At 47.2% G+C, this 16,939-nt stretch overlaps 1 protein-coding gene across 2 annotated transcripts in view; it reads right to left on the bottom strand.

Moving 5' to 3' along the window:
• ALPK3 (alpha kinase 3) overlaps positions 1 to 16,939 on the bottom strand; it is a 58,031-nt gene that overhangs the window by 23,173 nt on the left and 17,919 nt on the right. For both annotated transcript variants that reach the window (XM_090030171.1, XM_090030172.1), the window contains 2 exons: positions 14,919 to 15,040; positions 565 to 682 (listed from right to left, as the gene is read on the bottom strand). In XM_090030171.1, the coding sequence (XP_089886297.1) occupies positions 565 to 682; positions 14,919 to 15,040 (240 nt within the window). The remainder of the gene's footprint in view (positions 1 to 564; positions 683 to 14,918; positions 15,041 to 16,939) is intronic.

The raw sequence follows: 16,939 nt of genomic DNA, 5'->3' as shown, positions 1-16,939 counted from the left end.
TCTTGCCACAATCCTGGATCCGCTGCCCATGTTGGTACTAGTCACTTCTCCTGCCTTTTCTTCTCACAGCTTCCATCACTCTCTAAGTTCTCCTCTTTACATGCTGACCAGAGCTATTCTGCATAGAAAACATGAGCCCCTCTGAGCCTTCTCATGCCTTCTGCTTCCTGTGTGGCACCAGAGAATGGTTAGTGTAGTGGGGGCCCCTGATCATGCCCTTCAGCAGGGAGGATGGGAGTCATATGAACAGATGACACTGATGTGATCCACAGTGGGGAGGGATTAGGGACAAGGTGATGGAAAATTAGCAGAGGCTGCTAATGGCTGATAGCAGCCAACATCGCATGGCAATGACCATTTTAGGTATTCAAAGCTCATGACTGCACAAGGGAGGAGGGGGAGAAGGAAGGCAGGATTGAGACATGTGTGCCTTAAAGCTGGCACTCATACAGATGGTCGCAGATAGATTGGACCATGCTAAATAGTGAGTATTCTCCCTCCATTTGGACAAGGAGTCTGGATGTGATTAAACTGTCATGATCATGGGCACTCTGGATTTCTTACTTGTATAACTGCAGAGTATGGCGGTTTCCATGACGGAGAATCTCATATTTTGGTAAACCACAGTACCGGTCCATCTCCTCCTCATCCTTATACCAAGTCACTTCTGGTTGTGGGAAACCTGGATAGAAAATGACATGTCAGCACAGGGAGCATAACACAAACAGGAAAGGAAGTTTGTGTCTAGAAGCCAAAAGAATCAATAGTACAATTAAATCTCAGGGAACACTGTTTGTTAATCTCCTCAAGTTTATCCTTGTCTGTAAATAAGGGGCATATGCTTTCATCTTTTATTACTACCAGGTATACAGCTATTTGTGAGCAAAAATCTGAGCCCTTCAATCCTCACGCGAGGGGAATGGATCATCCTCTGTCACACTGGACGCAAACAGGAGGTGAGAACATTGGCACTTTTATATGAAGCAGGCGGATTTGATGGGCTTAGACCTAAGGTTAAAAAACAGACGCTCAATTCTCCATGGAGCTACCAGATCTTCACTAAGTGTCACATTCTGTAAGCTGAACCCAAAGTTTCCACTAAGCAGAAACAACCTGGATTGCATCACCACCGGCTCATGTCCTACAAATGCCTTTTGACAACAGATGTTGCCTGCCGTTTGAGGATAATGACATCATGACATGTATGACTGCTTGGTTTCAGAGCCAAGCAAAGAGATAAATTCTGACTGTGGTCAGCTGCAGCAGAGAGATCACTGGTCACCCAGGCAGGCCCAGCAGAACTGCCTTAATGCGCAGTTCTCTCTACCAACCGGAACGACTTGGTGGATGCTCTGGGAGTTCCTGCGCTTAGGGAAGGTGATTTGGGGTTCTCTGTCTGCTGGAGAAACATGACTTGTTGGCTTCTATTAGGGAGACATGGGACAAGCAAAGTTCACGGAGGGTGCCCTGTGCTCAGCGCATACTCTTTTGCATTCTCCCCTTCTCTTTCTGAATGCCATGTACACCCCACCCCCCTCATAAACATGCAAGGCTTCCTTGAACAGCTCCTCAAACTGCAGCATTTAGATCTAAGGGACATGTTCCCTTCTCTCATAAAATCAGATCTAGCTCTAGTTGCAATTATCCTCCTGCTCAAGGGAAAATCACTTGAGCCAGTGGCTCCTTGATTAACTCTGTTACAGTGATTATTACAGATTCCAGGGAGGACCCCCCAGGACCTTCCTGTCTGAACTCTGGCATTGCACCAGGCAGCAGACCTCACCTAAGGAGACCTCCATGCACCCCAGCAGCTCATGGCTGAACAAGTACATGGATTACAGACTCATTCTGTGGCAAGGGGCTGCATACCCCTTTTGGCTAGTGCCTGGGGGATGGAAACAAAGATTTATCAGCAAAAGGCTCATTCTGTGGTCTTTTCCGTCTCTAATTGTTGTTCTGCAGGAATGTCCGACCCTGACTGGAACAGCAATCGAAAACTAAAAAAAATAATTCATTTGAGGGAGCTTTCCCAATTTAATTGAGCTTTCCCAGCTCTTTCCGCCCCCACAAGTTATATTTTGGGCCCCATCCATCTCTGTATTGCAAGGTGTTCTCTTCCTCCACCTTTTGGGGGGCTCTCCAACTCCACTCTGCCACTCCATCCTACTTTCCTGGTGGAGGACTCTTCTCTGGTCTCAAGTCTCTGGGCACATAAAAAACCAGAAAGGGGTTTGGTGTGGGGAAGGAGTCATTTCCCAGAACCTGGGTCTGAGGGGCTGGTTGTAGAGTGAGGGAGATGGACTAATGCCTTTGGTCATCTGCCCTCAAACTATGCTAGGCCTTGGAAAGGGGCGGTGAATTCCTGCTCAGTCTAGTGGGAGTGTGACTGAAAGCACAAGTCCTACAGGCACAACTGAGGAGTGTAGAGTGACACCAAAAACAAGGAGAAGTCCTACTCCTCCCCAGCCACTGGGGACCGACAAGGGCAAGGCCAATGTGAGCTTCACCTACTAAAGGAGGCCCATTTCCCTTATGATCCTGTGGGCTTGTCTATCCACTCCCACTGATACACCCCAAACTGGAAAGCATGCTTGAGAGGCTGCTCAGAAGTGTCCCTTTGCTCTCCATACCCTGTATCTATGAATTCAAGAGCAGCTGACCCTTGGGAGTTGCCCCACCAGCATATTTTGGAGTGTGGAGTACGCCCATGAGAGCAGATGAGTGCGATGTGCTCAGAGCTACCCTGGGCGCAGCTGGCACCATGGTGCAGATGTTCCCTGTTTGTTCCCAGGTTGGGGTGGGGAGGTGGAAGGCACACAGAACAAGCATTTTTGAAGCTCTTTGCTTCTCCTGAACTTGAAGTCCTGAACAAGCAGGGATGAAGAATTTTCTTCTGCCAACAGTGACACTTTTCCCTGTGGCTGAGACAGCCTGTTTTGCCAGTGTCACAGTGCCGCAGGGTGGAAATCATGGTCAGGATTACTTGTTGTGGATGGGCTGAAGCACAGAGCAGTCCAGTGGGGGCTCTTCAGAGCTCTGCATTCAAGAACTGCAAACACACAGACTACAGACATTTGCCTTTAATATTAACAACACACAGGACTTATACAGTCCTCTCCCGTTGCAGGTTCCAAAATTTTTCAGCAAGAGGCATGTCATTAGGTTTGCTCTAAAGAGGCTGACTGAAGCCCAGCGTTATGTTAGCCAGGTGTGAAAGCCAGCTTCTCCCAATGCCAAATCTTGTGCTGCAGCCACTGCGTGACCTGCCTCTTACCTATACCAATGTCCATTATTTTACAAGTGCAGTGTTTACTGAAGCAACCATATCAGACTGAAAGAGCCTCATCTCAGAAGCAAGTTTGGTCTCGCTCACATACACGGATGGAAGCTATGCAGGGACCCAGCACACAGTAGACTCAAGCTAAGGAGTTGTGACCAAATGCTTAGCACATACTAGAGCAGAGACCAAAGACAGGACTTAATTCAGCTCTGGCATTGCCACTGAGCTGATGGATAGGACAAGAAGGAAGGGCACTATTGTTACTTTGGTTTCCACAGTGCTTTGCAAACACAGATCAGACTTGTTCCCTGCTCTAGAGTTCAGTCTGATCAAAACAGCAGAGAGAAAGATAGTGGGAGGGCTGAAATAAGTGAGGAAGAGAAAGGAGAAGGGATTATTTGGAAGGGGAAGAGAGGGTTGCCTGATGGGAGAAGATGGAGAAACTGTTATGGGGCTAGGAGGCAGGGCGGAGGGAGGCACGAGTGCAAGAAGTGAGGCCATAGACAAGGGCACTGAGGGAGAGCTGAAGTAGAAGAGTGAGGCGAATGGACAGAACAGCTGTTCAAGGAGACATGACCAAGACAGGCCTGAGGGACCCTAGGGAGAGCAGCCAGATACTGCAGACTGAGGAGAGAAGAGTCAAAATGCTCAGCAGCCTGATGGGATAGGGGAGGTGACAGCAGCCTGACAGGATAGGGGAGGTGACAGCAGCAGTGGACAGGGAAGAGGGGCCAGGCCATTCTGTTCCCTTGCTGCATCTCAGCTGGCTCCACAGGAGTTGCTGGTCTCCGCCTGTCTCCAGGGGGCTGTAAGAGTCCCAAGTGGTTCAGGTCAGGGAGACTACTCCCACTGTTCCTCAGAGGCACTTTTCTGTCCCAACAGACTGTGAGATAACCCACCCTGATACTTCCCGGGCCTTTGCAGTGACACCACACAGAAACCTGACACAGTACACCTCTAGTGAGCATCCCTCCCCTCCCGCCATCCCTGCCCTGCTCACTCACTGACAACAACACCTCCTGCAACAATCTCTGCCCCCTCCTGTCTCCCCCTTCTCTCCTCCTTCCCCAGCTCCCATTAAATCCAGGCCCTTATTTCTCTGCATCACATCCAGAACCTGTCCTTCTGATTCTGCCCTGGACCAGCATTTCTTCCTCATCCCAGCCACCACAACACCCCTTGCCCTTCCAATGCACCTACACACTGCCGGCCAGCCCCATCCCCTGTCCTTCTGGATAGGGTTCCCCCTGCTCAGGTCTATGACATGGCTCCTCCTTTCCTTCTGGGAAAAGTTTAGTGGTGACCCTACCCAACAGCTAACACCAGGCCTCTTCTGCTCCCTGCTCTGCTCCCCTCCACTTGGCCCTTGCTTCTCTCCTGACCTCTCATTTCATGCCTCTCAACCTGTCTCAAAGCCACCAGACACTGCACTGCTGACAGCTTCCTGGCCAGCCTTTGCTAAGTGCCCTGCCTTTCTGCATGCAATTTATGATTGCTCTGTGAAGCCCAACCAGGAGGTCAAGCTATCTGGAAGCCTGGTATCTCAGCTTCACACCCCCGTGTTCAGAATCTTCTCCCCCTACACTTCTGCTATGAAGGAGCCATCTCTTCCCAGCCAGTGCACAATCAGCCTCCCACCCTCTGCCCTCACACGCTTGGGACTGCTCTGGCTGCTCCTGCTTTCCCCACCACCCAAAGCCCACTGGGGCCTCAGGACTGGGATCATTTCCCTGCAGAGCCATTAGCAACATTTTCCAAACAAAACCGCTAGACTTTGATACCCTCATCTTTGCTTGCTCTGCTCCCTTTGCACCTCTCCCTCATCCCTGGGGTTCAGCATGGCCCCACTTCAACACAATGGATGACATCTCCAGGTGTGCTCCTCTTCCTGATTGCTATGGGCCCCCCCTGCAAACTGGGAGCCCCAGTGACTTCAGTGTGCCTGCTTGGCCGAGGAAGGCTGTGCCAGCACAGATCCTTGGGCTGGACTCCACCCCAGCCACCATGCTTGCCCTTCCCTACCCCACTTCCCCAGTTCAGCCATGGCTGTTCTGGTGATGGTGCCTCAGCCACTGGGAGAGTCAGGCGTGATGGGACAGTCCTATACGGACCAGGGACTGAGGCTGAAAATCTGTTCCCAAGGGCTCTGGGTGCAAAAATCCTGCAGACAGCAAGAAAGGGAACTGGGAGGCCAGCCCTACCCTACCATAAACATAGACTGGGGTCAGAGTATGAATACAGCAGCTTTTCTGCCTGGTTCGTGTCTAAATGAGACACTAACTGTGCAGTAGCCTAATAACACTGCACAGTAGCATGCTGGGCAAAACTGTGCTAATATGCTACTGCACAGTAGTATTAGGCTACTGAACAGTTAACATCCAAAAATCCTATGCACTGGCACTGTTGCATAGTAGCATTACTGCACATTGAGTTAGCATCTGGTTATCCAAGTACTAAACTTAATACACAGTAACTACGGTGCATTAATGAATGTGTAGATGCACCCAGAGATACCAAGGTCCCCTCCCACCATGCTACAGGCTTGAGAAGAGCCAAGGGAGTGATGGCACAGGAGGCTGTAACTGGAGACACTCTGAGAGGGAGGGATCACTGAATATTCACTGTCCAAGAACAAACTGGCTTCCTTTCCACCCCTCCCTTTCTCCCCAAGCACCAGGGCAGGGGGAGCTGCAGCTCTGGTTACAGCCTCGTGACAGGCCCTTCCCCAGTCAAGGGAGCTGGCAGCAGGGTGCCTCGCTGCAGGCAGGAGGAAGAGTCCAATGGCTCTCTAGTGCTGGGGGCTCACCTCCTGCACCTCCCTATCTGCTGACTATAACAGCATTCGCTTAATGGCTGGGGTCAAGCAGCTAACCCAGCCAGGTTACTGTTTGAGAGGGTCCTCAAGACACAGCCTCAGGCTCAGCCATCGACCACAGCATTGAAGATCTGGTGGCAATACAAGCCCAATGTGAATAAAGTAGCCATTCATAATTCCTACAGCTGTCATTTTGTACTCATCCCTCCCATCATCTCCTCATACAGCCAATGCAGACTGTTTGCTGACAGCTGCTTTCACATCAGCCAGCAATAAACCCACAAGTAACAAGCAGTAGGGAGCCTTCCAACCCATGGGAGATACGGGGACAAATTGTCTGCAGTTTTGTGTCATCTCCTCATGCAGACTGAAGACTGCTGACAGTCTCTTCTGTAGTCACTGCTATGGGCCATATTCTGCAGCATTTATCCTTGCAACATGGGCAATTATAGGCAAATGCAAGCCTGAACTGGGTACAGGTACCTCACTTTGGCTCTAATGCCCAACATCACACCATAATGAGTACAAAGAACATGCCGCAGAGAGAGAGCCCACAGGGCACCTGCCAGAGCTGCACAACTGAGAGAAGTGACTGCCACAGGAGGTGCCAGTCTTGAACAGAAGGAGGCCTGTCCTCCACAAACAAAGGCAAGATTAGACTGGACACAGGGCACTGTGGTGCCCTGTGTGCTGTCCATTCATTATGCAAGATGCTAGCAATGTGCTCTTACAGCATAGTATAATCAGAATTTTTTTTAAACCCTGGGGTTTTCTTTGAGAAATGGCTGTTTTTTTATACCAAGAAAAATCTCCTTATATTTTGTGAAAAAGCTGAACCCAATTTTGAAAGAATATTCCCATTTTCAGGGGGGACCTTAGTAGCAACTGTTGCCTCAGGAGTCAGTCAAATGCTTAGCCATTTTTTTTTGTCAAATCCCAAGCCTCCATGTTTTAGAAAAAAACCCACATTTTTTATACTGGTCTTCACATAAAACATGGGTATATTTGTTTCAACTCCTGTAAAATGGATGTGGCTTTGAGATGTTCTGGCTGTGCAATTGGCCCACTGCTCTACAGCCTCTGAGGGGGCTGCTAGTGGGGCATGGGACTCTTAGTATACCCAGTGTCAAGCCATGCCCCAGATGTCTGTACCTACTCTGCCCATTGGTGCCTGGGTCTTTGAAAAGAAATCCTGCAGAAGACCCAGCCCAAGGCACATTTTCTCCCACTGCCCTCAGCACCAAGTAAATCTCATTCCTTATGCCACCCTCAAGCAATGAGTACTCTTATCTTTTCTTCTGACACTCCTTCCTCCCCATACCATTGAACACCCAGACCCCCCATCAGCCAACTCTTTTTCTCTGCCCATAGCAGATTGTTTTCTATCCAACTTGTAAATCATACCCAACCCATCCCTCCCTAAGAAGCTCATCAGGAGCAGTATAGAAGCAATGAGTCATTTAGCCTAGTAACAATTTCCCATGTGCAAGTGCCTGGACAGTCGTCATGTCACTATGATCCCTGTCTCATCCCTTTCCATGCCAGGAGCGAGTCAGTGTGTCATGGTATCAGTGTGGTATTCCTGCCCCTGGCCATCCCCTCTCAGTGCCATCTGCAGAGGCAGCTACCATGTAATAAGACCCCACACTCCTCTCCTTGTCATATCACAGGTAAGATTTAAATTTGAAGAACTATGGGGGAAAAAAAAACCTGTTTCCCTATTACTCACTGAAAAACCTACATGCACACAAGAGCTCAACATCCTTCATGGTCCTTTCTATGGACCTGATGCTTTCATGCTTTCCCACCATATATACCCATTCTCAAGTTCTCCCACCCCAGCCCAAGAGCCACAGAGTTACTTGCTTCTGCATAGCCAAGATGGTGCCAATGGCAAGCTAAAAGGTCACTATGCAGTGACAGTAGTCCTGAGAGCTACTTCTTTCCCTTGGAGATTTCTCTGCTGCTGCGGTGCCACCCTTTGTTTTCTCTCACTGCCTCCATGGCTGAAGACCAGTGCCAGTACACCCTACTTTTCCCTTCCCCATCTGCCACAGGGAGACTGGCCAGGTACCGTGGGGGAAGTACTTGGTCTCTTTTTGACAACAGCTTCATCCTGCAGCATGGGTTGGAAAGGAAAATAATAAACATGAAAGCAGTCACTGAAAGAAAAAAAGTATATCTAAAAATGAGATGACTGGTCTTTGTTCCACGCAACCCATGCTGTTCCCACACAGGGTTTATAGGGTAAAGCCAGCCTTGAAGCAGATGGAGTATCAGTATCATGCCTCAGTATCGAGCTGCTGAGGCTTAGTAGAAAATTTAAACTGCATGGGAATGGGTGAAGGGAGCATTTATTTATCACAAGATAAATGCCAAGGGCAAGGAGGAGAGCAGAGATGCAGAACAGGAGTTAGAAGAAGGGAAATGATCTGTTGATGAAACCTGCAGGTGAAAAACTGGAAGACTAAAATCAGTTGTCAACAAGAAATAGTTCAGTTCAGCAGCAGAGTTTGTGAAAGATCAGGGAGTCAGTCCAGAAAATGCAAGCAAATTTATGTGAGGAAACAATTGGAAAGAAGAAAGTCTCGGATTGGGGCATTGGCTTACCTATTTCTCATAGTGAAGTTGTAACTGAAATACCGAACTCAGATGAATGTAAACTGGAGGAAATTCAAAAACTGGCAACCATAAAAAAACAGTTATCACCATCAAGCACCACGTGTTGTTAAGCAGCTCGAGAGAAGCTCCAAGGTAACAAAGAAACTAGGAAGCAAGGTTTACTTGGAAATATCTTTTGTTGGGCTGACTGTATAATTGGGAGAGATATTAAAACAAGCTTCTGGGCATGAAGTGCCCTTCCCCAAGTCTGGGAAAGACTCATATACAACCTAAGCTAAATGCCAGCTAAAACAATGGCTTCTGTTTAACCCCATTATGTAAATGAAAATGATCACTTAAGGAAGTGGAAGAAGGTATGAAATTTGAGGAGCAAAGAGATTGTTATAAGAAGCAGCTACAAAACAAGTAAAGGGCAGTTGAAACAGATAATCTAAAATAATAAGACCATCCCCATCCACTAAGACAACATGTTACGTTGATGGGAACCAGCGCAGACTTACTAAGCAATGTAATCATTTTACGGCTAAGGCGGGTCAAAAACAGAGCTGGCCTTTATGCTGACAATTCAGGAGGGAGAGTTCCCAATGTCCACCTTGGTAAGAAACAGATCTATTAGGATAGAAAAGGAATTTGGTCTGAGCCAGGTGTGTGCACAGAATGATATACATTATCAGCTCACAACTGCCACTGACAGCATGTATCTAAAGGGGAACTGGTTTCTTTAAACCTTGGGAAAGGCTTGAGGGGAAGGATCTCACCACAGAAGCAGGGTTGTAATATGCCCTGACCTTGCAAAGATTTACAGATGTGCTTCACCTCACAGATTGAACAGCTCCCTTTGCCACCAGTACTTCTACTCAACAGGGTGCAAAATTAAATATATCCATAAAACCTCTGCAGGGCTGTGACTATAGGTTTTGTAAAATACACATTGATAGAAGTTAAGAACCAGGCACTTTAGAAAAAGGATGCTTATAATAGAAAAGTGAGAAATAACTTACAGGAAGATGGGAATTTTTAGCATAGGAAAACTAAATCTGACCTTACAGATGGAAATACTACATCCAGCACATGACTGTGATCTACCCCAGTTCTCCTTCTCCCTTCTTGCTGTTTAAATAACCCAGAGATCAGCAGCCTTTTGGATGTGGGGGATGGAATAAAACAGCTTGGTCTGAGGCAGGGCAGCACTTCTAAACCAGCCATAACCACCACTTCCTCTTGTAGCCAAATAGCTGCCAGCACATTGTGTCTGTCCACCACCCAACATCGCAGAATTCCCCTAGCGCTGAACTGCCCCACTTCTGAAATGCTGCTGCCAATATTTAGACTTTGCAGGCAGGATGATTTCACTTTGTGGGCTAGATCCAGTCCATGAGCCTTAGGTTGCCAGTCCCAGTCTAACCTCATCTGTGCTCAAGGTCAATTTGAAGAACTTTTAGAACCGTTTTTCTATGTCCATAGTGCCTAGCACTAGGGACCCTGGCTTTTAGTTGGGAATTAAAGCCATTATTTCAGTACAAATAAAAAAATATATAGCTTAGAAATGGTAACAATAAAAGTGATGAAAATTCAAGGGATATTATTCCTGAAAGGAAATCTAAATGTATTTACTTTTCGTGGAAGATTTGGGCAAGGCTTATCAAAATGTAAATCCAAATCACATGGCATGAATTTTACTGAAGTGACCCATGTCTGCATTTGGATGGTTGTAAGAATAAAGCATCAGGGAGCTGGAAATCAGGGCCTTTACCAGCACCCAGAAACCAAAGCTCTGAGAAGAGCATGACAGCAAAGACATAGAAACTTCTACAGCATGGGGTAGACAAGAAGTGCTAGTACTTTTTCAGCTCACCTCATTTATTACAGTAGGCTCTGGGCCTAATAGGCAAGGCAGGATGTACTGCTAGATCCAGATATTTTTAGTACTATTTATTTTTGACAGAACCTTCTGACCCACCAGGCCATAGAGAACAAATTAGTTTGGGACTTCTAGAAGTCCCTTCCAGCATGAAGAAGTGTCTGGCATGGAGGATGTGGCAGGGCACTATGTGTGCCTACCACTTTAAGGCCCTGGAGCTGGCAGCCTCCAGGTGCCTAATGAGGGCAGCCATTTTAGGCTCAGGGCTGCCTATATAAACAAGGCAGTTCCTCTGCTGGAGAGGAGGCAATAACATGGTCTGGTCTAAGGGTTGTTGAGTTTTATCTGGAGGTAAGGGAGGGGATGGTAGGAGCCTCCTGGTCCTGGGTATGACTGGAAACTATGCTCTGCTGGGAGTGGGTGGCCTGGTGGGGCTCCCAGTGGTGTGGGAGCCCCCAGGAAATGCCAGGCCAGTTACCACCCTGGTGAAAGGTGGGTTGGGGTACCTTAACCCCTAGCCCCCACCTTAGGGTGGGTTGTGGTACACTGGAGGTAGTTGTGGGGGTTTGAGACCCTGAGGAGGAGAGTTGGGGCCAGGCATGGCTATGGCCACCTGAGCTTACCTGTGGAGGGAAGCCCCAAGACCCTGAGTAAAAGGGTTGTTATGAGCAGTGTGGAGCCCCCGGTGGGGGGAGGGCAGCAAGAGGGTGAGAGAGCTGAGTCCTGACCCCAGTAAGTCCTCCAGTGCTGGGAGGCAGAGTTTGAGTCCAATGTAACATTGGAGCCCTGGTTGAGAGGGGGCAAGTGCTGTGGAAGCACAGCAAGAGGGGGCAGTGATCAGAAGCCCCAGAGAAAGGGTGATGTGGAGCCCTGTGAGGGGGCTCAGCCAGAGAGAGCGAGAGCTAAGCCCTGACCCCAATAAGTCCTCCACTGTTGGGAGGCAGTGTGGATCAAAGATGACACTGGCTGTAGCACCATGACCTGCTGCCCAGGGGAGGAGTGAGAGTCCCCTGTGAGACCCTGAGGCCTCAGTCATGGTATGAGGTACCCTGGTTCCCCACCTCTGTAACAGAGAACCCAGAGAGAGGGACCCTGGGATAAGAGTATGAGTCATACACTGGGGCCTGCTAGAGCTTCCCCTGCCTTGCCCAGGTGGGGGCTAGGACCAGGAGGGTCAGAAGGGCAAGGAGGCCCACCAAGAAGGATGCCCAAGAGCCAGGGGCCTGGGGTCCTGACTGCCCTGGAGGTGGACCAGGGCTAGTGTGAGCTGAGGGTCCCAGTGAGGGGAGCACACCTGAAGGGGAACCAATGGCAGGGCGATATATAGCCTGGTATGATGGGGGCAGAGTCTGCCTGAAGGGAGGAACCCAGGTGGGGTCCTACAATAAGATTCTGGGCCCCATCGTGGAGGACTGGTGTGTATAAGAATATCATGATGTCATCAGCAAGGCTTGGGCTGCGGTGTGGGGGAGGAATGGAGCCACAGATAGTGCCCCCTAGCAGTGGGGCAGAAAATGGGCAGCCTCCTGCTTAATTACATCTATTAATTAATCAGTTAAGACCAAGGCATGGCAGGTGAGAAGGTGGGAGGTTAGCCCAAGAACAGGTGGGTGGGCCTCTCAGAGCTTGGGCCTCGGTAGCCCCCCTGTTACAGGGGATATCACCATTTGACAATGCCATTATCAGGGGCTCAGGTTCATAGGCAGTATGAGATCTGCTGGTTTCTTTACAAACCCAGACATCTGTACGGGGACAAGTACTGTGGGTTTCAATACCAGGGTGCGTGCTAGTGCTGGCATATAGCTCTTCTTGGTGCTGGCCTTTAGGTACCAGTATTGGCCTAGCTTCAGCAAGCACTAGAAGAGGCAGTGTCCATCATGTCTGTCATCAGGGGTGGTTGAAAGAGGATGGAACTAGACTGTTCTCAGTGGTAGCAAATAAGAGAACAATAAGCAATGGGCTCAATTTGCAGCAAGGGAAGTTTAGGTTAGATATTAGGAAAAACTCTCTCACTAGGAGAGTAGTAACATGCTAGGACAGGTTACCCAGATGGGTTGTAGAGTCTCCATCCTTGAAGGTTTTCAAGACCAGGCTTGACAAGGCCCTGGCTGGGATGATGTAGTTGGGGATGGTCCTGTTTTGAGCAGGGGGTTGGACTAGATGTGACCTCCTGAGGTCTCTTTCAAACCTCCTTTTTCTATTGTTCTATGAATCTATGTTGGCTCGTGTTATCAGGTTCTTAAGCTCAAGATCAGGGCTGCCTGGGGGATTTCTTTTTTTCCCCTACAAAATCAACACTTTTTTTTCTCAGGAATAAACCAATTTTGACAAATTTTATTGTTGGGGGGTGGGGGGGGGAAAGAGTTCTTGAGTCCATGTGAAATGTCTGGTCAAAAACAGAGAATGCCCCACCCAGTTTTGCCAACAGCCCTGTGGTAAGGGTAAAGAGATAGGATGTGGCATGTCCTGGTTCCAAGCCCCTTATCTCAAATTCCCTTCAGTCTCAGGAAAGAATATCAGAATGGGGCCATGAACATTGGCTGCTGATAGCCCCAATCCACTGACTTTGGATGATGCTGGGTAGATACTTTTTTCTGTTTGGTTTCTGCAAAAATGTTTCTAAATACTTACGTTCTTTCCGAAAGGGGAAAAAGTTCTGAAATCTTGACATTTCTCATGGAAATAGCATGCCCTTTATTCAATGCAACATTCAAAGGGGTTAGATCTTTGGTTCTTGCTTCCTTTCAGGCTTCTCTGTCTTCAGAGAAGAGGCTTGGTGACTCATGTCATGCATTGCAGCATGCCAATCCACATCATCTCAAGAAGTCAGTACTGGGCTTGGGATGCCAAGGTCCTGCACAGAGCTCCCTTCCTGGAGACAAATGAGGGCTCACAAAAGGGGTGCAGGCTCCCACTGAGATACCAATTAAGAAAGGTTACTAATTAAGGAAGTAGGGTTTCATTCCCATACCTTTGAGTGCACAGAAGACATGGAACAGTGGAGAATGACACCTTTTTCTTGGAATCAGAAGGACATATTTCTCAAAACTGAGGCAGTGGGGCTTGCTGGGGAAGGAAAAAGTACCCATCCAGGATACAGGCCTTTCTTAAACACAAAGGCAGTGGTTAAGAGAATACATCCATCAAATGGAGGCAGGGCCTAAAGCCAGAATGGGTGGATTTAGAAGGAAAAGACCTCATCCCTAGAGCGAACCAAATTGATTACATTTAAACTAAAATTTAAAATAAACACTAAAATAAAAAATCAAGGAGCTGAAGAAGGGTGAGGAAATCTTGTCTTAACTATTCAAAATGATAAGCCCAAGTTCTGGTCAAACATCAGCAGGCTCTGGCTTGTTCCCTTGTGCACTAATAGGGATTGAGGTGGGGCTGTGACTGCTCTGCCCTCAAGGCATGGAAGGGGCTCAAAGACGGTAGGGCACAGGTGCGGTTTGAATAGATACCACTAGTCAAATTCTGTTCATGCCTATGAGACATTATACATACCATGAAAGTGTAAACTCCTGGCACTTGAGCCAGTGGGTAACAGTCCTGCTAAAAGTCCATCAGAAGTACAATGATAACTGGCTAATTGTTTAGTCCTGAGGAGCAAGGAATCTAGAATCTCCTTTCAATCTTGGGTTAGCAATCAATTACAGTAGCATCAAAGCATAAGCAATAACGGGGCTTGAATCGCACTTGGCCCCACATACACACAGGATTTGGAAAGGCAGGACAAGGGGATGAATGTTGGGCATCTCAGTGCCAGATTTCCTTTTCTACATTTGTCATGATTTCCATTTAAATATACCAAAGGAGAAGGATGTGCATTAGCATAACAGCAGCTGCATGCCGTCATGTGAAGGTCAAAACAGGCTCTGTCAGAATTCGGCTTTGAAACAGCATATGCCCAACAGAACAAACCTCTGTGTGGCTCTGCAAAGGGATTCTTACCTGAGGAACAGCGCAGCTGCAGTGCTAATAAGTTAAACTGGAGAATAAATGGGGAGACAGCAACATTGAGAAACCCTGGATTCAGAATTCAGGAAGCAGGCACCCCAAAAACTCAGGAGATTTTCTATTAAAGACAATATTAAGTTATTTTCATTTGCCTTTCAGTTTTTCAGCTTTGGGGACAGACTTAGCTCTTGTTTCCAAGCTTCTTTCAGCTATGATGAATGCCAGAGTCTATCCATTACTAAAGCTGAATAACACTTGACTCCAGCAGCTGGATGGCTAGTAACATTGGCCTTATTCTTATTTGCTCCAGAGTTACACTACTAACCACAAGAAGTAATGGATCAGGCTGGGATGGGTTATTTCACTGCAGAAGCCATTACCTGTCACTATGCACGTGAATTTAGCATCCGCGTTTTCAGACACAGAACGAGATTTGATAGTGGTTTCAAACAGCGGCTGGGTCTCCTCGGTCAGCTGAGAAATGATAGCGCAGAAGGTGCTCCTAAAAGATGCAAGAAGTATTTCTTAGAGCTCAGATTAATTTGCTAGAAACAAATTAAAGGGTTTTCCCTCCCTCAATCCAATAACGCCGTGTCTGGTGTCGGATGTCTCTCCTTGTTACTCTCTAGGGCCCAACGTTCTCATGTTCAGTTCCCTCCCTCTCAGGCATTCTTGCATTGTGCTGATATTCTGCTGACAGTCATTGCTACATAACTGAATCTGGGAATAGGGAAACTGACAGTTAATACACTTGGTTAAATATTACATGGACAATGTCAAATTAATAATCATCTGTCAGACATCCCCTTTGTAATAGCTTATGACACTCCAGATTAGCAGAGAAATAATTAAATTCACTATACCTACTATTGTTTATGACTTGTTCATTTGATACATTTTTTTAACTTGGGACAGTAAAACAAAAGAAGTCAATAAAGCCAGCTTCACTTTTACACTCTCGGTGTTGTAATGAGTTCAAAGGAATAGGTTTCACAGGCTGTAGGGAAAGTATCATGTTCAGTAGAATTCTACTTGAATGGTGTAAACTTTTCCATTGGTTTTAGGATTTCCAGATGATGAATTTGGGGCCAAGTTGGCAACAACAGTGTCCCCTTTTACAAGAAAATAGCCCTTACTTAATAGGAGTTACAGCCTCCAGGGCATCATACTTCAGCAATAGTTTTGTATTCACATACAACCATCGTTTTACAGGATGTTATAAGTCTGGCTTATGCATCTTCAAACAAAGCAATTATATATGAAGCTGACATGACTTCTTTACCACAGTTCTTGCCACCATGCCAAGGCATTGTGGACCACACACCACGTGAGCTCATGCACTGTATTCTGTAGACATAAGTTCAGGCTGAAGCATCTGCCTGAACTGTCCAAGAAGCCAGTATAGTCTATGACATTTTTAATATGCATATTGTAAAGCAATTTCAAGTGCTATTCACATATAGCACAAAATCAACACAGTGTATATTTATGCCATGCTGCCAGCCATCAGCAGTCAAAAGTGTTTTGAATCATCATGAGCCCCGAAAGCTCATGCAATTTGCTTCATTATTACATCCCCGATTTGGTTTAAATTTGGGTCTTTATTTAGTTTCTGCCTTGGAAAACTTTGGGGATCACATTTTCTGTATTTCTCTGTAGCTAGACAAGGTAGAAATGCAGTTTTTGTTTGAAATGTAAGATTCTCATAGAAATCACAGGACTCCAGGAAGTGGGGCTTTATGAGAAACACCAAATACCTCTAAGACAGTTGATAGCTGGCAACACTGTTGATACAAACTGTCATCAATGAGGAAAGGTATCATTGCTCAGAACAAAACCAAGAGTGTCCAGCTCCCATAAGCATGCAGGGAGGCTGAAAACAATCACAGAAACCATTCCTGACACAATTCTGTGATTGGGGCTAGCCAGTCTCAGCAAGGACCACAGATGTGCTAGTTGACTCCAGAGCAGTACTTCTAAGTCATAACAGGAAGCTGATGCTACTGCTGTTCATGCTTTACCTATTGAGCATTGCTATTGGGGCAGGGGAAATTCAGTCCCCATCATTATCTCTGTTTGATTCGCTTCCATTCTAAAAGATTAAATATAGGCTATGTCTACACTGAAGTCAGAGGGAGGGTTCAGCACACAGATGCATATGCACTAGCTTCAAACCAGCTCAGGCAAGTATGCTGCAGTCACACTCTCAACTGCAGTATAGATGCAGTCTCAGAACAGAGATTCATGTCAGGGCTCTAAGCTTGTGACAGGCACCTGGATAGTGCCATGGGCACCAGGGACCTGATCCACCTACAAACTTAGCCAGAACTTGCAACTCTGTTATTCACCTTTCCATTCTCTTGCCTCGTGATACAGGCAGTTTGCATGAGATCTAAGAAAA

The sequence above is a fragment of the Crocodylus siamensis genome, chromosome 15, assembly GCF_052110815.1.
Source record: "Crocodylus siamensis isolate JL-2025a chromosome 15, ASM5211081v1, whole genome shotgun sequence".
NCBI classification, from domain to species: domain Eukaryota; kingdom Metazoa; phylum Chordata; order Crocodylia; family Crocodylidae; genus Crocodylus; species Crocodylus siamensis.
Note: the sequence above shows the minus strand (reverse complement) of the source record. Positions and strands in the feature narration are given on the sequence as shown.